Source organism: Pseudophryne corroboree, chromosome 6, assembly GCF_028390025.1.
Source record: "Pseudophryne corroboree isolate aPseCor3 chromosome 6, aPseCor3.hap2, whole genome shotgun sequence".
NCBI lineage: Eukaryota > Metazoa > Chordata > Amphibia > Anura > Myobatrachidae > Pseudophryne > Pseudophryne corroboree.
The window spans coordinates 496,268,828-496,295,206 of record NC_086449.1 but is presented as its reverse complement, the minus strand read 5'-3'; the positions used below and the strand labels follow the sequence as shown (position 1 = coordinate 496,295,206).

The 26,379-nt window shown below is 47.4% G+C and overlaps 1 protein-coding gene across 4 annotated transcripts in view; it reads left to right on the top strand.

Annotated features, from left to right (window-relative positions):
• SCAF11 (SR-related CTD associated factor 11) overlaps positions 1-26,379 on the top strand; it is a 329,496-nt gene that overhangs the window by 258,246 nt on the left and 44,871 nt on the right. For all 4 annotated transcript variants that reach the window (XM_063927353.1, XM_063927352.1, XM_063927354.1 and 1 more), the window contains one exon: positions 6,247-6,599. In XM_063927353.1, the coding sequence (XP_063783423.1) occupies positions 6,247-6,599 (353 nt within the window). The remainder of the gene's footprint in view (positions 1-6,246; positions 6,600-26,379) is intronic.

Sequence of the window (26,379 nt, the reverse complement as noted above, 5' to 3'; positions counted from 1 at the left end):
ACGTGCAGGACTACCTGCAGGAGAAGCTGGACGGAGCTTGCAGAAGAAGCCCCGTCATAGCCCTCACTACAAGGCGTCCAGGTATGTTGGGGACGGGGTGGTCAGCTCACGCTGCCGCCCCGCTGTTTGGGGACACTGTTTGTAGCCGCCCGTCGCCGTTTCCAGGAACACCGCCGCTATGTGATGGCCCGCCGCCGCTACCTGGTCACCGCCGCTGTGCTGCCTCCCATCGCTCACAGAGCCGCGCCGGCCGCATTCACCATGCATAGCCGCCGCTCCACGGCTCTATGCAGTGCGCTCCCCGGCTCCCTCTTGCTCAGCTCCCCGGCTCCCTCTAGCTCAGCTCCCCGGCTCCCTCTAGCTCAGCTCCCCGCAGGTAATCCCCGGCTCCGTGTAATAGATAGCGGTACACGGAGTACGGGGGGGGCGGGCAAGCACACACACAAGGGGGGAGAGTGTGCCCATAGCAGCAGCAAAACGCTGCATGGGTTATTAGATAGAGAGGCTATTAAGCCTTTTTTAACAGGATATTCACTGATTATATTTGTTTGGGAAGTTATAATCTACACTTTGTTTTATACTGTAAGCATGGGGGGGCCATTTTAACCATGCTTCCTGTTTCTTCCTGTTGTGATTCCAGACGTTCCTGTACTACATCTCTACTCCACAGAAGGCGCAGAGGTGTTAGTGGGAATTTGGGATCAGATTTCATATAGACTGGCGTGCACTGCACTTGGCCATATATATATATATATATATATATATATATATATATATATATATATATATATATAGAGACACCTTAGTACAATTTTACTGAGTCGTGCAAGTTGTCTGTCTTTGTATTTTGTGTTGTCTGTCTGCATAATGAGTAAGGCACCAGCAAAAACAAAAAAGCAGTTTCACTGCCATGTTTGTAAGAATGTGTTACCGGATGGATCTACCACATGTACAGTATGTTTTGTGGATTCAGCTACGAATACAAGTTTGACTCCGGTTACAAAGCCGGTTTCATCCCCGGACCCTCCATGGGCTATGCTAACACAGGTTATGGCTGGATTGCAATCCGAATTGGCCGTTGCTCGACAAGAGCGAGAAGCGGCAAGATCTGAGTCTAGGGTGAGACCGCTAGAACTACCGGAGGGGTTTCAGCCTTGCCAAAAGTCCAAGTCCACTTTGGGTAAAAGGGAGAAATTTCATTTGTCTTATGATTTACCAGTTTCTGCTATGTTGCATTCTGACGATTCTATGCCAGACCTCTTTGCGCAAGATGACTGTGAGGAGGGCGAAGTAGACCAGCAGTCAGATAGTGACGATTTTGACAGCCCGGGCATTGATAATCTCATCAGAGCGGTGCGTCAGTCTCTGAAGTTTACAGAAACTGAGGAGCCTCTGACAAATGATGATAGTATTTACTAAACGACAGAGAACTCCAATGTGTTTTTCTGTTTCGGAATCTCTTAATGAGATGTTACTAGAAACACGAAAAAATCCGGATAAACGGTTTTCTATACCTCGCAGATTTAAGTCTAGTTACCTGTTTCCAGAGTCTGTGACGGCTACATGGGAGAATCCGCCATTGGTGGATTCATCTGTGTCTAAACTTACAAAGAAATTAACCATACCAGTACCAACTGCTACTACGCTTAAAGACCCTTCGGACCGTAAAATAGAAGCTATGCTAAAGTCCATGTCTACAGCAGCAGGAGTGTTGCTTAGACCTGGGTTGGTTGGCATTTGGGTAACTAAGGCGTTAATGGTATGGATAACAGAACTCAAGTCTGCCTTAAGTGACGATCACCTTATACTTCTCGCTGATCAAATCTGGGAAGCTGCTGATTATCTATGTACAGCTTCTACTGACGTCTGTCAGCTCACTTCTCGCCTTTCATCCTCGCTAGTTACAGCATGACGAGCACTCTGGCTGCGGTCTTGGCAAGCGGAGGCGGAGGTCAAAAAAGGTATAGGGGCGTTACCTTACGGTGGCGAGAAGTTGTTTGGTCCTGAATTGGACAAATGGATTTCTGAGGCCACGGGAGGAAAGTCTGTTTTCTTACCATTGCCTCCAACATTACCTAGGTGGAGATACTCTGGACCTGCGTTCAAATCCTTTAGACCTCAGTCCTTTCGCGGGAGTGGCAGAGGAACAGCCATGCCTGGTAGACGAGGTCGAGGATGTGGTTTCCAACAAACCAACACCAGTCGTCAGGATGCTAAGGTCACTGACAAGCCAGTGGCACGACGGGCTCCCAGCCCATCTCGGATCTCCAATTGTGGGAGCACGCCTTCAGACGTTCCAGTTGGCGTGGCTCCAGACGTCCACAGATGGGTGGATCCGCACTTTAGTGTTAAAAGGTTACAAAATACAGTTCGAATGTCACCCGCCACTGCGGTTTTTCAAGACAGGACTGCCTGTGTCGGACGACAAGAGGGCGGTTCTGCAAATTGCCATTCAGTCTCTGCTGGATGCAGCAGTTTTGATTCCGGTCCCTGTACACCAACAAGGTCAGGGTTATTATTCCAGTCTGTTTGTGGTACCAAAGCCGGATGGCTTGGTCAGGCCAATATTGAACTTAAAGGGTCTCAATCAGTATATCACTTACTACAGATTCAAGATGGAATCTCTGCAGTCAGTAATTGCAGGTTTAGAGCCACAGGAATTCATGATTGCACTGGATCTCAAGGATGCGTACTTACACATTCCGATTTGGCCACCTCATCAGAGGTTCTTGCGGTTTACAATACGGCAGAACCATTATCAGTTTCAGGCTCTACCGTTTGGCCTCTCGTCAGCGCCTCGGGTATTCACCAAGGTGATGTCTGTGATGATAGCTCATCTCAGATCCCTGGGATTGATAATAGTTCCGTACTTGGACGATTTGCTCATCAAGGCTCCGTCTCACCAGATGCTCCTCCAACATGCGTTGCTAACGTACAATGTACTGGTTCCGCACGGTTGGATTGTCAACTTCAAGAAATCGCATCTGATTCCATCTCAACGACTTCAATTCCTAGGTATGATTCTCGATACGGTGAATCAAAGAATTTACCTACCAGAACAGAAAGTACAGGTCATTCGTCATCTGGTACATTTAGTGCTCAAGCCACGCACAGTCTCTGTACATTTGTGCATTTGCCTCTTAGGCACAATGGTGGCGGCTTTCGAAGCGCTTCAGTTCGGGAGATTTCACTCACGTCCTTTTCAACTGGATGTGCTCGCACAGTGGTCGGGCTCGCATCTGCAGATTCACCACAGGGTGAGGTTGTCGCCATGGGCCAGAGTGTCTCTACTCTGATGGCTCAAAGTACACAATCTAACCGCAGGGAAACTGTTCGGCGCCTGGAATTGGATAATTCTAACGACGGACGCGAGTCTCAGAGTTTGGGGAGCTGTAGTTCAAAATTGTCAGCTCCAGGGTCTCTGGGCGGATCACGAAAGATTGCGGTCTATAAATGTCCTGGAACTCCGGGCAATTTACCATGCGCTACGACAAGCAGTGCACATGCTTCGGTCTCAGACTGTTCAGGTGCAGTCAGATAATGCGACGCATACATCAACAAACAAGGAGGAACGAGAAGCCGCATGGCAATGCGGGAAGTAGCTCGAATCCTCAATTGGGCCGAGCATCATCAAGTGATATTGTCGGCAGTGTTCATTCCGGGAGTGGACAACTGGGAGGCGGATTATCTCAGCCGTCTGGATTTTCATCCAGGAGAATGGGCATTAAATCCAGAAGTGTTTCACATGTTGGTCCAGAGGTGGGGTTACCCTCAAGTGGACCTGATGGCATCTCGCCACAATCCATAAACGCCCCAGTATGTGTCCAGAACGCGAGATCCAAAGGCAGTGGCGGTGGATGCTCTCACCATCGCGTGGCCGTACAGCCTCGTGTATCTGTTTCCACCGTTTCCGCTGCTGCCTCTGTTGCTAAAACGGATCAAAAGAGAGTCCGTCACAGTAATACTAGTGGCGCCTCATTGGCCTCGGAGAGCTTGGTTCTCTGATCTCCGCGGACTACTCGCAGACGATCCTTGGCCGCTCCCACTACGTACGGACCTGTTACAACAGGGTCCGTTCCTTTACCCCGATTTAGCGCGGCTGCGTTTGACGGGGTTGCTGTTGAGACCGCCCTCTTAAGTAGAGAGGGCATTCCAGAATCGGTTATACCAACCATGTTACGAGCTAGGAAGCCGGTTACGGCAGCTCATTATTACAGAATTTGGCGTGTCTATATAGCTTGGTGTGAAGATCGGAAGTTTCCGACTTCATCTTTCAAGTTATCCCGTCTTTTGTTATTTCTACAGATAGGGTTAGATGGAGGACTGCGTTTATCTACACTAAAGGTGCAGATATCAATTTACTTTCAAAGACGATTGGCTCTATTGCCGTCGGTACACACTTTTCTGCAAGGAGTCCTCAGAGTACAGCCTCCATTCATTCCACCTACAGCGCCATGGGACTTGAATCTGGTTTTAGATTTCTTACAGTCTTCATATTTTGAACCCTTACAACAAGTGGATATAAAGTTTCTCACTTGGAAAAAAAAATTCTACTAGCCTTAGCTTCGGCAAGGCGTGTTTCAGATTTGGGTGCCTTGTCATGCAAGTCACCGTATTTGGTGTTTCATGATGACAGAGCGGAACTTCGGACGAATTCCACTTTCTTACCAAAGGTAGTGTCATCATTTCACATCAATCAACCAATAGTAGTTCCTGTGTTGACAGGAAATTCTGGAACCTTGGATGTGGTACGCGCATTACGCGTTTATGTATCCCGAACGTCTACAGTTCGGAAGACGGATACGTTGTTTGTTCTCTATGATGCTGCCAAGATGGGTTGGCCAGCTTCTAAGCAGACTTTATCCAGATGGATTAAACTGACCATTCGTCAGGCTTACCTTCATGCTAGGTTACAGCCGCCTACATCAGTAACGGCTCATTCCACACGTTCTGTGGGAACTTCGTGGGCAGCTGGCCGTGGGGCTTCTACGACGCAGCTTTGCCGTGCGGCTACATGGTCATCAGTGCACACGTTTGTGCGCTTTTATAAGTTTGATACGTTTGCGGCATCAGCATGTAGCTTTGGCCGCCTAGTGTTACAGGTGCCAAACAGCTCTCCCGCCCACGGGGGAAACTTTGGTACGTCCCAAGAGTACTCCAGTGACCCCTAGTGGATGAAAAAGAAAATAGGATTTTGGTACTTACCAGGTAAATCCTTTTCTTTGAATCCATAGGGGGCACTGGACGCCCACCCAGAGCAGTTTTACCTGGTTTGTGGTAAGTTCAGAGGATCTTATGGTAACACATTCTCACCAACTGGTTCAAAGTTTCAAGTTCTAGCGGTTATAGTGCCAACTGTTTAGTTGTCAGTCACGTTGTGTGTCAACTTTATTGTTGTCTGTTATGTTATATGTAATTCTCCATTGTCAACCTCTCTATAGCTCCTGTTCGGCTCAGTAAAAAACACTGAGGTACTCTGGGATATGGAGGGGAGTAGAGTTCTAAATTTAACTATTCATTGCCTTGTTCCTATGGAAGCCGTCCATATCCCAAGAGTACTCCAGTGCCCCCTATGGATTCAAAGAAAAGGATTTACCTGGTAAGTACCAAAATCCTATTTTCTCGTAGTCTGTAGAGGACACTGGGCGCCAGCCCGGTGCTTTATTTCTCCTGCACTGTTACTTGGTTAAGTATTGTTGGTTCAACTGTTGCTGTTCCTGTTTAAAGTTGAGTTAGCTTAGCTTTCCTCTGTTTGTGTGTGTGTGCTGGTTCGGAATCTCACCACTATCTTTATCTGTCCTTGTCTCAAAGTCTGTCCGTCTCCTTGGGCACAGTTTCCTAGACTGAGTCTGGTAGGAGGGGCATAGAGGGAGGAGCCAGCCCACACTAACAAATTCTTAAAGTGACCATGGCTCCTAGTGGACCCATGTATAACCATGGTACTAAATGGAGCCCCAGTATCCTCTACAGACTACGAGAAAAGGATTTACCGGTAATAAATCCTAAGGAAAGCAGTAAGTTATATTTTACAAGGCACTCTAATACATCTGTATAAGAGGACATGCTGTCTACTTTTCCATGCTCAAGCCATTTCTGATACAAGCAGCAACACAAATTCATACGTTTGACACCAGGAAAACTGCAGTGTTTTTAGTTGTATGCGATCTAAAGTTCCACCAAAAGATGGTTATAATTGAAACAGCATGATCTATAAATGTTTCTAATTCACATTTTGTTTCAAAACAGATCAAGCTCTCAAAGACCAACCAAGTCAACAAAATGAAAGCACTCCAATCCCTGTAAATATAGTGCAACCTCCAATGAATGTAGTGCAGCCTCCAATGAATGCACCACCACCGCCTCAACCAATGAATATTTTCCCTTATCCAGTGGGCGTCCATCCTCCCATAGTGAACATTCAACACAATCCATACAACCTTCACCCGCAACTTCCCATCCATCTCCACCCAGCACTACCTCTTGTTCAGGTATCTGCTCCATCTAGTGTGCCTCAGGGATTACCCCCACCCCCACCACCGCCTCCACCATCCCAGCAAGTCAGTTACATTGCATCACAACAAGATGGAAAACCAGTGCAGGTATTTTGTTTTGCTTGTCTGTAAATTGAGTATACAGTTATTTATTTTGCTAAATGTTGGAACTGCATTGTAACATACTTTGGCATCATTGCTTTAACATGATCAGTACGAGATCCTGGGGGGCATGATCCCGGCGGTCAGGAAACTAACGCCGGGAGCCCGTCGGAGAACGCAGCGTGTCCCCTCGCGGGCTCGCTGCGCTTGCTACACTTTGGGCCCGGTAGAGACCTTTGGTCGCCACAGGGTTCTATTCCCTTCCGGGTGGTGGCATGGACCACCACCCAGGAGGGGTAACCAGCCGGCGGTCGGGACTCCGACCACTGGTATTTCAGCTGGTGTCGGGATTCCGGCGTTGGTGTCCAGACCGCCGGGATCCCTACAGGCAGTAAATTGACTACCTCCTGCTTTAACTAACCGAAAGTTTTTATTTTAATGCAATGTGTCTTAGAAAGAACAGTGATACTCATGTGACTTATATTGCTTCACCAAAGTGTTGTGCTCTGTAAAGAAGTAGAACATTTGACTGTTAAGCTAGGTTTGGTGTTTGTCCCAACTCTATGGAATATAAGTTCCTACCGCCAGCTTGTTACTACATATTTCTGCTGCGGTGTATACTGGGCTCCACAAGGAATAACATCGGGGTGTAGAGTAGGATCTTGATCCGAGGCACCAACAGGCTCAAAGCTTTGACCTTCTTCCCAAGATGCATAACCCCGCCTCCATGCACAGGAGCTCAGTTTGTAAGTTGGTGCCATGCAGTAAGCAGGCATACAACAGGGGGGCTGCTCAGCAGCCCTAAGAAAGCTATTTTCAGAAGAAAAGAAGACTTCAAGGGCTGCAGCAGTGTTAGATGTCAGTCAGACATCCCCTGCTGCAGCTCCATCACTCCCCCAGCGGCGCTGTACAAGTTCAAGTTCAAGTTTATTGTCATCAGCCAAAACAAGTTGACAGACGAAATTACATTGTACAAAGCATCAAGTAGTAGCAGGCGATAACATAAAACAAACATAAAAAAAAAAAAAAATCATTCATTTAACATACGTATACTCGCGTGCCCTGGTTGCCGGGTAACTACAGCGGAGGCTCCGGTGTTCTATGTCAGTCACACACTAGCCGCTGTCTCTTGGATCACGTGGCCGCGTACAGGGGGAGGTAAGGGGTCCCTTTGGCCCGCTGTAATCGTGATCTGATGTGGCCGGTGGGAGGCGGGTTGAGCGCTGGAGTGGACACTGTAAGGGGCAGCCGATCCACTAGTCATCGGGACACTGGGCACAGGTTGGTTTTCTCTCTAAAACAATTTATTTATAGCCCGCAGAGCCCGGTGGGGAAGCCAGCAAGGGGAATAAGGCCTGACCTGTAGCCCCTCCTCAAGCCCCAGGGCTATCTCTCTCCCTCACTCCCTGTCAGCCGCCATTACACAGAGCTGCGCTGTTCCTGGGACTGCTTGGGCAAATCCTCCTCTGTAAAGCCGCCTACATGTCAGTGCTGTGCATTTTACAGGACACTTAACTATATATATATATATATATATATATATATATATATAGTGTATAGCAAAAGCAGCGGCACTCAGCAGTCAGACGTAGATGAAGAAATTGCGTTTATTTACATGGATGTAAATAAACGCAATTTCTTCATCTACGTCTGACTGCTGAGTGCCGCTGCTTTTGCTATACACCATATTGGATCCCACTGTGGATTACAGAGGGCACCGCAGCAAGTATTCCAGTACCCTTACTTTTGAGTGCCGATCCCCACACCGCTATCTATATTTCTCTAACGTCCTAAGTGGATGCTGGGACTCCGTAAGGACCATGGGGAATAGCGGCTCCGCAGGAGACAGGGCACAAAATAAAAGCTTGAGATATCAGGTGGTGTGCACTGGCTCCTCCCCCTATGACCCTCCTCCAAGCCAGTTAGATTTTTGTGCCCGGCCGAGAAGGGTGCAAACTAGGTAGCTCTCCAGAGCTGCTTAGAATAAAAGTTTAGTTAGGTTTTTTTATTTTCAGTGAGTCCTGCTGGCAACAGGCTCACTGCATCGTGGGACTAAGGGGAGAAGAAGCGAACTCACCTGAGTGCAGAGTGGATTGGGCTTCTTAGGCTACTGGACGTTAGCTCCAGAGGGACGATCACAGGTTCAGCCTGGATGGGTCACCGGAGCCGCGCCGCCGTCCCCCTTACAGAGCCAGAAGAGACGAAGGTCCGGTGAAAGCGGCGGCAGAAGACATCCTGTCTTCAAGACTAAGGTAGCGCACAGCACCGCAGCTGTGCGCCATTGCTCTCAGCACACTTCACACTCCGGTCACTGAGGGTGCAGGGCGCTGGGGGGGAGCGCCCTGAGACGCAATATAACACACATATACCTTAGCTGGCAAAAGGAATACATCACATATAGCTCCAGGGCTATATGGATGTATTTTTTCCCCTGCCATTTTACACAAAAAAGCGGGAGTTAAGGACGTCGTGAAGGGGCGGGGCCTATCTCCTCAGCACACTGGCGCTATTATTCCCTCACAGCTCCGCTGGAAGGACGGCTCCCTGATTCTCCCCTGCAGTACTGCATCTGATTCAGGGTAAAAAAGAGAAGGGGGGGCATTTTGGCAGCAAATAACTAGATTAACAGCAGCTATAAGGGATTAACACTTATATAAGGTTATCCCTGTATATATATAGCGCTGGGTGTGTGCTGGCAGACTCTCCCTCTGTCTCTCCAAAGGGCTAAGTAGGGTCCTGTCCTCTATCAGAGCATTCCCGGTGTGTGTGCTGTGTGTCGGTACGCGTGTGTCGACATGTATGAGGAGGAAAATGAGGTGGAGGCGGAGCAGTTGCCTGTGTTAGTGATGTCACCCCCTAGGGAGTCGACACCTGACTGGATGATTGTGTTTAAGCAATTAAGTGATAATGTCAGCAATTTACAAAAAACTGTTGACGACATGAGAAAGCCGGCAAATCAATTAGTGCCTGTTCAGGCATCTCAGACACCCTCAGGGGCCCTAAAACGGCCGCTACCTCAGTGGGTCGACACGGATCCAGATACAGATACTGAATCTAGTGTCGACGGTGACGAGACAAACGTAATGTCCAGTAGGGCCACACGTTACATGATCACGGCAATGAAAGAGGCATTGAACCTTTCTGACACTACAAATACCTCAAAGGCGGGTATTATGTGGGGTGTGAAAAAACTGCCAATAGTTTTTCCTGAGTCTGAGGAAATAAATGAGGTGTGTGATAAAGCGTGGGTTTCCCCCGATAAAAAACAGCTAATTTCTAATAAGTTATTAGCACTATACCCTTTCCCGCCAGAGGTTAGGGCACGGTGGGAAACACCCCCTAGGGTAGATAAGGCGCTCACACGTTTATCTAAACAAGTAGCGTTACCGTCCCCTGATACGGCCACCCTCAAAGAACCAGCTGATAGGAGGCTGGAAAATATCCTGAAAAGTATATACACACATACTGGTGTTATACTGCGACCAGCAATCGCATCAGCCTGGATGTGCAGTGCTGGAGTCGCATGGGCGGATTCCCTGACTGAGAATATTGATACCCTGGATAGGGACAATATTCTGTTAACTATAGAACATTTAAAGGATGCATTGCTATATATGCGTGATGCGCAGAGGGATATTTGTACCCTGGCATCAAGAGTAAGCGCAATGTCCATCTCTGCCAGAAGAGCATTATGGACCAGACAGTGGTCAGGGGACGCAGATTCCAAACGGCACATGGAAGTATTGCCGTATAAGGGGGAGGAGTTATTTGGGGCTGGTCTAACAGACCTGGTGGCCACGGCAACGGCTGGAAAATCCACCTTTTTACCCCAGGTTACTTCACATCAACAGAAAAAGACACAGTCTTCAAACTCAGTCCTTTCGTTCCCATAAGTACAAGCGAGCAAAAGGTCACTCTTTTCTGCCCAAGGGCAGAGGAAGAGGAAAAAGGCAGCACCATGCAGCCGCTTCCCAGGAGCAGAAGCCCTCCCCTGCTTCTGCCAAGTCTTCAGCATGACGCTGGGGCTTTACAAGCAGACTCAGACACGGTGGGGGCCCGTCTCAAGAATTTCAACGCGCAGTGGGCTCACTCGCAAGTGGATCCCTGGATTCTACAGGTAGTATCACAGGGGTACAAACTGGAATTCGAGGCGTTTCCTCCTCATCGGTTCCTGAAGTCTGCTTTACCAAAGTCTCCCTCCGACAGGGAGGCAGTTCTGGAAGCCATTCACAAGCTGTACTCCCAGCAGGTGATAATCAAGGTACCCCTCTTACAACAGGGGAAGGGGTATTATTCCACACTATTTGTGGTACCGAAGCCGGACGGCTCGGTGAGACCAATATTAAATCTAAAATCTTTGAACACTTACATAAAAAGGTTCAAATTCAAGATGGAGTCACTCAGAGCGGTGATAGCGAACCTGGAAGAGGGGGACTATATGGTGTCGCTGGACATCAAGGATGCTTATCTCCACGTCCCAATATATCCTTCTCACCAAGGGTACCTCAGGTTTGTAGTACAAAACTGTCATTATCAGTTTCAGACGCTGCCGTTTGGATTGTCCACGGCGCCTCGGGTCTTTACCAAGGTAATGGCCGAAATGATGATTCTTCTACGAAGAAAAGGCATCTTAATTATCCCTTACTTGGACGATCTCCTGATAAGGGCAAGAACCAAGGAACAGTTAGAAGTCGAAGTCAGCACGGATGGATTCTAAATATTCCAAAATCGCAGCTGATTCCAACGACACGTCTACTGTTCTTAGGAATGATTCTGGACACAGTCCAGAAGAAGGTGTTTCTCCCGGAGGAGAAGGCCAGGGAGTTATCCGAGCTAGTCAGGAACCTCCTAAAACCAGGACAGGTCTCAGTGCATCAGTGCACAAGGGTCCTGGGAAAAATGGTGGCTTCTTACGAAGCGATTCCATTCGGAAGATTCCATGCAAGAACTTTTCAGTGGGATCTACTGGGAAAATGGTCCGGATCGCATCTTCAGATGCATCAACGGATAACCCTGTCGCCAAGGACAAGGGTGTCTCTCCTGTGGTGGCTTCAGAGGGCTCATCTACTAGAGGGCCGCAGATTTGGCATTCAGGATTGGATCCTGGTAACCACGGATGCCAGCCTGAGAGGCTGGGGAGCAGTCACACAGGGAAGGAATTTCCAGGGCTTGTGGTCAAGCATGGAAACATCTCTTCATATAAACATTCTAGAACTAAGGGCCATTTACAATGCCTTAATTCAAGCAAAACCTCTGCTTCAGGGTCAGGCGGTGTTGATCCAGTCGGACAACATCACGTCAGTCGCCCACATAAACAGACAGGGCGGCACGAGAAGCAGGAGGGCAATGGCAGAAACTGCAAGGATTCTTCGCTGGGCGGAAAATCATGTGATAGCACTGTCAGCAGTGTTCATTCCGGGAGTGGACAACTGGGAAGCAGACTTCCTCAGCAGACACGACCTTCACCCGGGAGAGTGGGGACTTCACCCAGAAGTCTTCCACCAAATTGTAAACCGTTGGGAAAGACCAAAGGTGGACATGATGGCGTCACGTCTAAACAAAAAACTGGACAGATATTGCGCCAGGTCAAGGGACCCTCAGGCAATAGCAGTGGACGCTCTGGTAACGCCGTGGGTGTACCAGTCAGTGTATGTATTCCCTCCTCTGCCCCTCATACCGAAAGTATTGAGAATCGTAAGAAGGAGAGGAGTAAGAACTATACTCGTGGTTCCGGATTGGCCAAGAAGGTCTTGGTACCCGGAACTTCAAGAGATGCTCACGGACGAACCGTGGCCTCTACCTCTAAGACAGGACCTGCTACTGCAGGGGCCTTGTCTGTTCCAAGACTTACCGCGGCTGCGTTTGACGGCATGGCGGTTGAACGCCGGATCCTGAAGGACAAGGGCATTCCAGAAGAAGTCATCCCTACTCTGGTAAAAGCCAGAAAGGAAGTAACCGCAAAACATTATCACCGCATTTGGCGTAAATATGTTGCGTGGTGTGAGGCCAAGAAGGCCCCTACACAGGAATTTCAACTGGGTCGTTTCTTGCATTTCCTGCAAACAGGACTGTCTATGGGCCTAAAATTAGGGTCCATTAAGGTTCAAATTTCGGCCCTGTCGATATTCTTCCAGAAAGAACTGGCTTCAGTACCTGAAGTTCAGACATTTGTGAAAGGGGTGCTGCACATACAGCCTCCTTTTGTGCCTCCAGTGGCACCTTGGGATCTCAATGTTGTGTTGAGATTTCTAAAATCACACTGGTTTGAACCATTGTCTACGGTAGATTTAAAATATCTCACGTGGAAGGTGTCGATGCTGTTGGCCTTGGCTTTAGCTAGACGTGTGTCAGAATTGGCGGCTTTATCATGTAAAAGCCCTTACCTAAATTTTCATTCTGACAGGGCGGAATTGAGGACTCGTCCTCAATTTCTACCTAAGGTGGTTTCTGCATTTCACATGAACCAACCTATTGTGGTACCTGCGGCTACTAGGGACTTAGAGGACTCTAAGTTGCTGGACGTTGTCAGGGCCTTGAAAATATATGTTTCCAGGACGGCTGGAGTCAGGAAAACTGACTCGCTGTTTATCCTGTATGCACCCAACAAGCTGGGTGCTCCTGCTTCAAAGCAGACGATTGCTCGTTGGATTTGTAGTACAATTCAGCTTGCACATTCCGTGGCAGGATTGCCACAGCCAAAATCAGTAAAAGCCCATTCCACAAGGAAAGTGGGCTCATCTTGGGCGGCTGCCCGAGGGGTCTCGGCTTTTCAACTTTGCCGAGCAGCTACTTGGTCAGGGGCAAACACGTTTGCTAAATTCTACAAATTTGATACCCTGGCTGAGGAGGACCTGGAGTTCTCTCATTCGGTGCTGCAGAGTCATCCGCACTCTCCCGCCCGTTTGGGAGCTTTGGTATAATCCCCATGGTCCTTACGGAGTCCCAGCATCCACTTAGGACGTTAGAGAAAATAAGATTTTACTTACCGATAAATCTATTTCTCGTAGTCCGTAGTGGATGCTGGGCGCCCATCCCTAGTGCGGATTGTCTGCAATACTTGTATATAGTTATTGTTACAAAAAATTCGGGTTATTATTGTTGAGCCATCTTTTCAGAGGCTCCTTTAAATTTATCATACTGTTAACTGGGTTCAGATCACGAGTTGTACGGTGTGATTGGTGTGGCTGGTATGAGTCTTACCCGGGATTCAATATCCTTCCTTATTATGTACGCTCGTCCGGGCACAGTATCCTAACTGGCTTGGAGGAGGGTCATAGGGGGAGGAGCCAGTGCACACCACCTGATATCTCAAGCTTTTATTTTGTGCCCTGTCTCCTGCGGAGCCGCTATTCCCCATGGTCCTTACGGAGTCCCAGCATCCACTACGGACTACGAGAAATAGATTTATCGGTAAGTAAAATCTTATTATATATATATATATATATATATATATATATTCTCTATACTGAGTCTTACTGTGTATTGCTAGTCCAGTGCGGTCTTATTGTGTTATATAACTTCTGCATTGTATATTGTGACTTTGTGTGCGCGCATGTAGCTGCTGCGTGGTTGCCATTTCGTGTATTTCACTCAGCCTGCTACACCTATATTCTGTAACCTGAAACCTGATGGGGCTAATTGCGTCAAGTTTATTAACTAATATAGGTGTTTTACAAGATATACTTACTGTGTATCTTACTATGTGATTTATAGTCACCATATATCTCTTGGATTCCCGGTTTGTGCTGATACACTACACTGGGAGTTTTTGCTAGATATAGTGCTGCTAATATTTTAACGGGTTGCCTGATTTTGAGCTTATCCTTGTGTCTGCTACAAGGGACAACGGAATTGGGGCTGATCCCACATTGCGTGGAGGTAACGCTGCAGACACTTTTGAGGAAAACATGGCAGCAGAGAGTTCAGGTTCAGGGGGTTCCTAGACACCCCCCCCCCCCCCCCCCCCAGGGGAGTTGTGGCTGCGGGTGTCCACAATGACCCACCATGGGCTACCTTGTCCACGTTATTAAATACGCTGGTAACTGACTTCCGGTTCCGGCTGCGATGCACTAGCAGCGTGAGGACAGAGCTCCGCTGCCGCCCGCCGGGAAAACACACTTAAAAGGTTGAAAAACCTCCACTATAGCCCGCTCGACCCCCTCACGCCACGGGTGAAAGACTTCTCCCCGCTATGGACCGCTATCTAGCTCCCGCTACGCTCTCAAAAAAAGAGCAAAAACGGGAAAAAGAAAAACGCCGCATGGAGCTCAAAATGGCGCTGGACGCGGAGGCACCGACGGCGGCTCCCCCCTCTTCCAACTTAGCAACGGTGCCAGAGAAGAATGTGGCCTCCACAGTAACTGCTGATCCCGTTCCCGCTGCGCGGACCGCAGATCAGGTACTTTTTACACCTGCAGTACCCGTTACATATGAGGATATGGTGGGGGCGATACGTAAGGCTATTGGGCCCCTAATTAAAGCCCAGACTGAAGATATTAATAAACAACTGACTCGGCTTACGCACCGTGTCCTGCAAACTGAACAAAGGGCGGGAGAAATGTTTCAAGACATATCTGAGCTTAAACAAGATATGGCCCATGTTACCCGCTCTCACCACCAGATCTGGAACAAGCTAGACGACTTGGAAAATTGGTCGCGCAGGTCGAATTTACGGGTGGTGGGGCCCCCCGAAACCCTTCGGGGTGCAGCACTGTATACCTTTCTCCGTACCACGCTACCAGACCTGTTGAAAATCACTGACTCCTGTCGGGACATGGTTATAGAAAAGAGCACACAGAGTAGGTGGCCAGAAAAGTTATGAGGGAGCCAGACCCAGAGTGGTGTTGCTTAAATGCCTTAATTTCTCTAACGTCCTAGTGGATGCTGGGGACTCCGTAAGGACCATGGGGAATAGCGGGCTCCGCAGGAGACTGGGCACTCTAAAGAAAGATTTAGTACTATCTGGTGTGCACTGGCTCCTCCCTCTATGCCCCTCCTCCAGTTAGAATCTGTGCCCGGACAGAGCTGGGTGCTTTTAGTGAGCTCTCCTGAGCTTGCTAATAAGAAAGTATTTTAGTTAGATTTTTTTATTTTCAGAGAGCTTCTGCTGGCAACAGACTCTCTGCTACGTGGGACTGAGGAGAGAGAAGCAAACCTACTAACTGCGGCTAGGTTGCGCTTCTTAGGCTACTGGACACCATTAGCTCCAGAGGGATCGAACACAGGACCTGACCTTGTCCTCCGTTCCCGGAGCCGCGCCGCCGTCCCCCTCGCAGAGCCAGAAGACAGAAGCCGGCAGAAGCGGAGAAGACATCGAAATCGGCGGCAGAAGACTCCTGTCTTCACATGAGGTAGCGCACAGCACTGCAGCTGTGCGCCATTGCGCCCACACTAACCCACACACTCCGGTCACTGTAGGGTGCAGGGCGCAGGGGGGGGGGGGGGGGTGCCCTGGGCAGCAATTGATACCTCCTGGCGAAAGCTGCATATGGACAGTGGGACACTGTTATATGTATGAGCCCCCGCCATTTATTTTACAAAAAATCGCGGGACAGAAGCCCGCCGCTGAGGGGACGGGGCCTTTTTCCTCAGCACTCACCAGCGCCATTTTCCTTCCACAGCTCCGCTGAGAGGAAGCTCCCCAGGCTCTCCCCTGCAGAATCACGGTAGAAGGGTAAAAAAGAGAGGGGGGGCACATAAATTTAGGCGCATTAATCATAATACAGCAGCTACTAGGTAAACACTAAGTTACTGTGTAATCCCTGGGTTATATAGCGCTGGGGTGTGTGCTGGCATACTCTCTCTCTGTCTCTCCAAAAGGCCTTGTGGGGGTCCTGTCCTCATTTAGAGCTTCCCCTGTGTGTGTGGTGTCGGTACGCGTGTGTCGACATGTTTGACGAAGAGGGCTATGTGGAGGCAGAGCAAGTGCAGTTGACTGACGTGACGGTGCCGACACCTGATTGGATGGATATGTGGAAGGTGTTAAATGATAATGTAAACTCCTTACATAAAAGGTTGGATAAAGCTGATACCTCGGGCCAGTCAGGGTCTCAACCCATGCCTGATCCTACAGCGCAGAGGCCCTCAGGGTCTCAAAAGCGCCCACTATCCAAATTGGTTGACACAGATGTCGACACGGATTCTGACTCCAGTGTCGACGACGATGATGCAAAATTGCAACCTAAAATGACAAAAGCTATACGTTACATGATTATAGCGATGAAGGGTGTTTTACACATATCAGAGGTAAACCCTGTCCCTGACAAGAGGGTTTATATGTATGGGGAGAAAAAGCAAGAGGTGACTTTTCCCCCTTCACATGAGTTAAATGAGTTATGTGAAAGAACGTGGGATTCCCCAGATAAGAAAGTCCTGATTTCCAAAAGGTTACTTATGGTGTACCCTTTCCCGCCAGAGGACAGGGTGCGCTGGGAATCCTCCCCTAGGGTAGATAAAGCTCTCACACGCTTATCTAAGAAGGTGGCCCTGCCGTCGCAGGATACGGCCACCCTAAAGGATCCTGCAGATAGAAAGCAGGAAAGTATCTTGAAATCTGTTTATACACATTCAGGGACTCTACTGAGGCCGGCAATTGCGTCGGCGTGGATGTGTAGTGCTGTAGCAGCGTGGACAGATAATCTGTCTGAGGAAATGGATACCTTGGACAGGGATACCATTATGCTGACCCTGGGACATATAAAAGACACTGTCCTATATATGAGGGATGCCCAGAGGGACATTTGCCTACTGGGCTCTAGAATTAATGCAATGTCAATTTCTGCCAGGAGGGTCCTGTGGACTTGGCAGTGAACAGGTGATGCAGACTCCAAAAAAACACATGGAGGTGTTACCTTACAAGGGTGAGGAATTGTTTGGGGACGGTCTCTCGAACCTGGTTTCCACAGCTACTGCTGGGAAGTCAAACTTTTTGCCATATATTCCCTCACAACCTAAGAAAGCACCGTATTACCAAATGCAGTCCTTTCGTGCACAAAGAAGCAAGAAGGTCAGAGGTGCTTCCTTTCTTGCTAGAGGCAGGGGTAGAGTAAAAAAGCTGCACCTTACAGCTAGTTCCCAGGAACAGAAGTCCTCCCCGGCTTCCACTAAATCCACTGCATGACACTGGGGCTCCACGGGTGGAGCCAGGAGCGGTGGGGGCGCGTCTCCGACATTTCAGCCACCAGTGGGTTCGCTCCCAGGTGGATCCCTGGGCCATACAGATTGTGTCTCAGGGATACAAGCTGGAATTCGAGGTGATGCCCCCTCAACGTTACCTAAAATTGGCCCTGCCTGCTTCCCCCATAGAAAGGGAAGTAGTGGTAGCGGCAATTCACAAGCTATTTCTCCAGCAGGTGGTGGTAAAGGTTCCCCTTCTTCAACAGGGAAAGGGATACTATTCCACAATGTTTGTGGTACCGAAACCGGACGTTCGGTCAGACCTCTATTAAATTTAAAGTCCCTGAACATTTATCTGAAAAGATTCAAGTTCAAAATGGAATCGCTCAGAGCGGTCATGGCAAGCCTGGAAGAGGGAGATTTTATGGTGTCTCTGGACATCAAGGATGCTTACTTGCATGTCCCCATTTATCCGCCTCATCAGGTGTACCTCAGATTTGTGGTACAGGACTGTCATTACCAATTCCAGACGTTGCCGTTTGGGCTCTCCACAGCACCGAGAATATTTACCAAGGTGATGGTGATCCTGAGAAAGCAAGGAGTCACAGTTATCCCATACTTGGACGATCTCCTCATAAAGGCGAGGTCGGGGGAGCAGTTGCAGATCAGCGTAGCGCACTCTCAGGAAGTGTTGCAACAGCATGGCTGGATTCTGAATATCCCAAAGTCGCAGCTGATTCCTACGACGCGTCTGCCCTTTCTGGGCATGATTCTGGACACAGACCAGAAGAAGGTGTTTCTACCGACGGAGAAGGCTCAAGAGCTTGTGACTCTAGTCAGAGATCTCTTAAAACCGAAACAGGTGTCGGTGCATCACTGCACGCGAGTCCTGGGAAAGATGGTGGCATCGTACGAAGCCATTCCCTTCTGCAGGTTCCATGCGAGGATCTTTCAATGGGATCTGTTGGACAAATGGTCCGGATCGCATCTTCAGATGCATCGGCTGATCACCCTGTCCCCCAGGGCCAGGGTGTCTCTTCTGTGGTGGCTACAGAGTGCTCACCTTCTCGAGGGCCGCAGGTTCGGCATACAGGACTGGGTCCTGGTGACCACGGATGCGAGCCTCCGAGGGTGGGGGGCAGTCACTCAGGGAAGAAACTTCCAAGGGTTGTGGTCAAGTCAGGAGGCTTGTCTGCACATAAATATCCTGGAACTAAGGGCCATATTCAACGCCCTGAGTCAAGCGGAGCCCCTGCTTCGCAACCAACCGGTGCTGATTCAGTCAGACAACATCACCGCGGTGGCTCATGTAAACCGCCAGGGCGGCACAAGAAGCAGAGTCGCGATGGCGGAAGCCACCAGGATTCTTCGGTGGGCGGAGAATCACGTGCAAGCACTGTCAGCAGTGTTCATTCCAGGGGTGGACAACTGGGAAGCAGACTTCCTCAGCAGGCACGACCTTCACCCGGGAGAGTGGGGACTTCATCACGAAGTCTTCATTCAGATTACAAATCGATGGGAACTGCCACAGGTAGACATGATGGCGTCCCGTCTCAACAAAAAGCTACAACGGTATTGCGCCAGGTCAAGAGACCCTCAGGCGATAGCTGTGGACGCCCTGGTAACACCGTGGGTGTTCCAGTTGGTCTATGTGTTTCCTCCTCTTCCTCTCATACCCAAGGTGCTGAGAATCGTAAGAAGAAGAGGAGTGAGAACAATACTCATTGTTCCGGATTGGCCAAGAAGGCCTTGGTACCCGGAACTGCAAGAAATGCTCACAGAGGACCCATGGCCTCTGCCTCTCAGACAGGGCCTGTTGCAACAGGGGCCCTGCCTGTTCCAAGACTTACCGCGACTGCGTTTGACGGCATGGCGGTTGAACGCCAGTTCCTAGCGGAAAAAGGCATTCTGGAGGAAGTTATTCCTACGCTGATAAAGGCTAGTAAGGACGTGACAGCAAAGCATTATCACCGCATATGGCGAAAATATGTTGCTTGGTGTGAGGCCAGGAAGGCCCCTACAGGGGAATTCCAACTGGGCAGATTTCTGCACTTTCTACAGTCTGGAGTGACTATGGGCTTGAAGTTGGGATCCATAAAGGTCCAGATTTCGGCCCTATCCATTTTCTTTCAAAAGGAACTGGCGTCTCTTCCTGAAGTTCAGACGTTTGTTAAGGGAGTGCTGCATATTCAACCCCCTTTTGTGCCACCAGTGGCACCTTGGGATCTCAATGTGGTGTTGGGTTTCCTAAAATCCCACTGGTTTGAACCACTTAAGACCGTGGAGTTAAAGTATCTCACGTGGAAGGTGGTCATGCTATTGGCCTTAGCTCCGGCTAGGCGTGTGTCAGAATTGGCGGCTTTGTCATGTAAAAGCCCCTATCTGGTTTTTCATATGGACAGGGCAGAATTGCGGACTCGTCCCCAATTTCTGCCAAAGGTGGTGTCATCTTTTCATTTGAACCAACCTATTGTAGTGCCTGCGGCTACTCGTGACTTGGAGGATTCCAGGTTACTAGATGTAGTCAGGGCTTTGAAGATTTATGTAGCCAGAACGGCTGGAGTCAGGAAAACTGACTCGCTGTTTATCCTATATGCCCCCAACAAGTTGGGTGCTCCTGCTTCAAAGCAAACCGTTGCCCGCTGGATCTGTAACACGATTCAGCAGGCTCATTCTGCGGCTGGATTGCCGCATCCAAAATCAGTGAAAGCCCATTCCACAAGGAAGGTGGGCTCTTCTTGGGCGGCTACCCGAGGGGTCTCGACTTTACAGCTTTGCCGAGCTGCTACTTGGTCGGGTTCAAACACATTTGCAAAATTATACAAGTTTGATACCCTGGCTGAGGAGGACCTTGAGTTTGCCCATTCGGTGCTGCAGAGTCATCCGCACTCTCCCGCCCGTTTGGGAGCTTTGGTATAATCCCCATGGTCCTTACGGAGTCCCCAGCATCCACTAGGACGTTAGAGAAAATAAGATTTTACTCACCGGTAAATCTATTTCTCGTAGTCCGTAGTGGATGCTGGGCGCTCGTCCCTAGTGCGGACTTTCTGCAATACGTGTACATAGTTATTGCTTAATAATGGGTTATGTTATGTTGGCATCCATTGTTGATGCTCTGTTGTTCATACTGTTGACTGGATAAAGTGTATCACAAGTTATACGGTGTGGCTGGTATGAGTCTTACCCGGGATTCCAAAATCCTTTCCTTATAATGTCTGCTCTTCCGGGCAGTTTCCTTAACTGAGGTATGGAGGAGGGGCATAGAGGGAGGAGCCAGTGCACACCAGATAGTACTAAATCTTTCTTTAGAGTGCCCAGTCTCCTGCGGAGCCCGATATTCCCCATGGTCCTTACGGAGTCCCCAGCATCCACTACGGACTACGAGAAATAGATTTACCGGTGAGTAAAATCTTATTTTCCTGCACAAAGAAGAAATTTGGAGAGCATCCCGAAAAACCCGGAATCTCATGTGGGAATCATAAAGTTTTAATCTTCCAAGACTATTCAGTGGAACTCTCAAAAGCACGAAAAGCGTTCTCCCCAATATGTTCTAAACTAGTGCAACTTGGCAGAAAATTCTCACTATTATACCCTGCAAGACTCCGTATTTACTCAGGCACCTCCTTTACAGACTTCCTCTCGGCAGAGGATGCGGATGGTTTCTTAAATGAGGAAGAAGATTCTGTACGATCGCATGAGGATGCACTTGAGGACATTTAATCCTTCATACTTATGCTCCTTTGCTAATTGGAATACTCTCTTAGTATCATTACATGAGTTTATCCTGATTATTATGACTGTTTGCTCAGATATGGCTAGCTACTGTCAATTTTGCTCTATACTGCTGCCTTTACACCCTATATTAGAGAGATGCGGGACACCGGCAGACTTTCTACTGTGTTATGTATGATAATGGGCTGTTATACCTTGCTACAAACAGGTCTTTATTGCTGAGACCATGTACCCCTGGAGTGACGGGCTGTACAAGTCTACTTGTTATTACCCGGCGGGGTAGGCGAGAAGCTCCTTCTCCTTCTTCATGGTTATGTTATTACTTCCCTCGTTTAACCCCGGAAGTTACTTAATTTTGTTAAGAATGTTCTTTTTGAATGTTATTTTTCTGATTTGCAATTGCGAGGCCTTGCTGCTAGATAGACTGCAATGGCTACTTCTTTCCTGGTTCCGCTACGATACGTGGATTATCAGTTCTACTTTTCCTTCTCTATGCTTTCTAACTCACTCCTTTTCTGTCTCCTCTCCCCCCATCCCAAATGCTGACATGTCCCGATGGAGTAATGTGTACCAATGTTTAAGTATGTACCTGATGCTTGCTACTTATATGGTTTTAGGCTCACCTCTACCCACCTACCTACATACTGATAATTAGATGACTGCGATAAAAATAGGATCTTGGAACATTGGAGGGATCAACTCTCCGCATAAAAGGAAAAAGGTTTTGTTAACCTAAATAAATTAAAGATAGATTTAGTATATTTACAGGAAACTCATTTAAGGGAATCTGAGATGCTCAAACTGAACTCCCTCTCGTGGAAAATGATTGCATCCTCCCCATACACATCCAAAGCTAGAGGGGTAGCTATACTAGCTAAGCAGCATATTAGGATGGAAATAAAAGAAACGATAGTGGATCCTGAGGGTAGATATATGGTCTGTAAAGTGCTTTTGGATAATAATGCCTATTGTCTATGTAACTTGTATGCCCCAAATACAAATGTGCAACCCTTTCTGCAAAATGTAATGCAAATTCTCACGCCTTATTCAGACATTCCCATTATAGTGGGGGACGATCTCAATGCAGTGTCCTCTTTGTTGTTAGATCGACAATTACCCAGACGAAGGAAGATCAAACTACCTAAAAAAGGTGTTCCATGGTTTACAAGATCAATGAACTTGATAGATATATGGAGAACTCTCAATCCAACAGATAGGGCGTATACATGCCTCTCGGCGGCGCATAGCACGCTATCTAGGATAGACTACTTGTTGCCCTCCTTAACATTAATGCCTAATATAACGACAGTAGGTATTGAGCCCATCACGATATCCGACCATGCAGTAATATGGTTGGACATGACATTAAAGACGGATAGAGGCCCTTTTCGATCTTGGAGGTTCCCATCATCAATGGCATTATCTCTTGATTTTAGAGAGATGCTTACTGAGGCATGGGATTCCTACGCGGATAATAATGAGAGTACTTTAACAGAATCACCACAACTATTTTGGCAAGCCTCTAAAACGGTCTTGCGAGGTGAAATTATTTCCTATACTTCTAAAATATATAAAAAATTACAGACTGACTTTCTCCAAGCACAGCAATCATTAACAGATAATTTTCAAGCTTCTAAAAATACCCCGACAGTAACAAACAGGGACAACTACTCGAAGGCGAGGGTGGAATTTGAGAGTCTGTTTGCCAAAATGGAATCCCGTCATACTCTTAAGGATGCCAAATTTCACCGCTTTAGCAATAAATCGGGGAAACTCCTCCAGTTTACTGAGAGGACAAAGGTCACCTATGCTTGTTCACCCTCTTAAGACAGGCACGGGTTCGATCACAACAGATAGTGTTCAGATTTCCCAGATAATGCAGACGTTCTACGCGGACTTATACTCAGAGCCCCCACCGCCAGAACCAGATGCAAAATTATTCTGGGAGAATTTACCAATCCCCCAGTTATCAGAAAGACATAGTGACCAGCTGACCCTGACCATCTCCGAAATGGAGGTCTCCAAGGCCATCGCGAACCTTAAAGCCGGCAAGGCACCAGGCCCGGATGGCCTTACATCCGAATACTATAAATTGCTGGCCCCTAAGCTGACCCCCCTACTTACTAAAGTGTTGAACAATATTTTGACCACCGGGAATATGCCACTATATTTTAACTCGGCAGTGCTTAATGTCCTTCCCAAAATGGGAAGAGACCTATCTGACCCAGGGTAGTATAGACCAATCTCCTTGCTCAACTTAGATTATAAAATTCTAACCAAAATATTAGCGGAAAGGCTTAAATCAGTGCTGCCCACTTTGATACACTGTGATCAGACAGGATTTATAGCGGGCAGATCCTCTGTGGTCAACATAAGAAAAGTGTTAACAGCTATAGATATATCCCAGCGTGAAATGCCCAAGATTCCTGCAGTGATTTTGTCGTTGGACGCGGAAAAGGCCTTTGACATGGTGCATTGGGAACACCTGTTCGACACAATGCAAAGATTTGGCATCCCTCAGGACTTTATAAATTTCATCAGAACATTGTATAACAACTCTAATACTCATGTTTTATGCAATGGATATCTCTCACCAGCGTTCTCTATTTATCGGGGCACCGGGCAGGGATGTCCACTTTCACCTCTCCTGTTCGCGCTGGCCTTGGAGCCCCTTGCTATTGCCATCCGACAGTCACCCCTATACCAGGGTATCAAGACTAGGGACGTGGACCTTCGCATTTCACTGTTCGCAGATGACATGTTACTATTCGCCTCAAACCCCCATGAAACATTACCTGTGGTATTTAGATTGATTGACGATTTTGGTAAATTCTCAGGTTATAAAGTAAACATTCAAAAATCTGAACTCATTCCTTTAAATGGAAAACCCACATATTTGGCCTCACTGGGTCCACTTCATAACCTAAGAGTGGCCACTACGGCAATAAAATATTTGGGTATTCAGATCCCTGTAAAAATGCATGACTTATATAGACTCAACTACACCCCTACATTACTCGCCATGTCGAGAAAAATTCACACATGGAGATTTCTGCCGCTGTCCATGTTGGGAAGGACCGCATTGATTAAATCTGTGCTCTTCCCCCAACTATCGTATCTGATCAAGATGATACCGATACGTTTATCCAGAGCAGATATTCTCCTTGTCGAGAAATTATTTAGTAAATTTATTTGGAAAGGAGGGAAAAGTAGGATTTCTAATACACATCTGAAATTACCACGTGCAAAGGGCGGGGTTGGCTTGCCAGATGTCCTGCAATTTTCACATTCTGTCCATTTTAGATACGTATTAGACTGGTTATATGAGAGAAGTGTTTACACGTTGTATCCCTTGGATTGTGCTGTGATGGCTCCATTTTCCCCAGGGGCTTTATTGCATATGCCCAAAACAAAAATTCCTCTTACTACTCGAAACAATTTGCTGTTTAGAGACACATACGCCTCCTGGATGGCTCTAAACAGAAGGTTAAATAGAAATTCTAACTTTTCTCATTTGTTACCCTTATGGGGTAATCCTATGTTTCTGCCTGGACTGGATGATGCGGTCTTCTACCGACTACAACTAAAAGGTATAAGAAAAATAGCAGATGTGTTTGATCCAGGAGGTGCTATGCTCTTTTACAGAGGTACAGGAACGATATGGTATACATAGATCCGCTCTCTACGCATACTTACAGATCAGGCATTATATTTCATCACTGACAATAGATATGACTCTATTCTAACGCTCAGACCCTTTGATATCTATTATGCGAGGAGCAGGCAATCGATCATATAAGACAAGACCGTTATATCATAAGCTGATTACTGCGAATAATGAAAAAATACAAAATCAAGTTGTGACATCTTGGACACAGTTTATTCCCACGATCGGTGATTCAACAGGTATATTTGATCAGTTTGACAGGACGTTAAGATTATTACAAGCTTCTTCATTACAAGAAGTACACATTAAAACAATTTACAAAGCGTACATTTCACAAGCTCAAAGGAAACATTTTGTTCCAGAAGAATCTGGAAGATGCTTGAAGTGTTTCCATTCTTCAGCTACATTCTTCCACAACTTCTGGGAGTGTGGAGTCATAAAGAAATTCTGGAACAAAATAGTTCAATATATTAAGCATACTTATAATATCAAAGCTACTCTTCTTCCACAAGCTCTACTGTTAGCAGATTTTACGCCATGGAAACTAGATAAGAGACATACACATTTATATCCATTATTAATGCTAATGGTCACTATCTCCAAACAAGTTATACTCAAATATTGGATTTATAAGACTGCTCCTTCCTTATGAGAAGTACATCAGAAAATGTTGAGGATCCTGTATTACGATAGGTACTATACTCTTCCAAATGTGGAGAAAGGTATATTGCTATTCTATAAGAAGTGGAAACCATATATCACCACTTTATCACATGATATGCAAACTCGTATTTTTGCACGCTTTGGGTCCAAAGAATGGATTCAACATGAGCAGATACTACGTGCTAGTTGATCCTTGTTGAGGTTGGACAATTACTGCTTATTTTCACATTATGTTGGCTCCCTATGTCTCTGAATCCTTATGTTACTGTATAACCGATGTGATATACCACTGTCTAAGTTAGGATCTTGATACAGAAGTCCCCGATGAGGCACAGGTTGTACCTCCTTTTACCTCGGCTTTTCAAATCTCCAACATTGCATCATCATAGGATACTCGTAAAATGCTATAGGTACCTTTACTGCCTGATATTAAAGACTTTCATAATTCAATCCCCCCCCCCCCCCCCACTCCCCCCAAACTGCTTCTTTCTCTCTTTTTCTTCTTCTTTTCCTACTCTATACTGCTTCTTTCTCTATGCTTCTGTGAGTTAACTTTCTCTAACGTCCAAGTGGATGCTGGGGACTCCGTAAGGACCATGGGGAATAGAC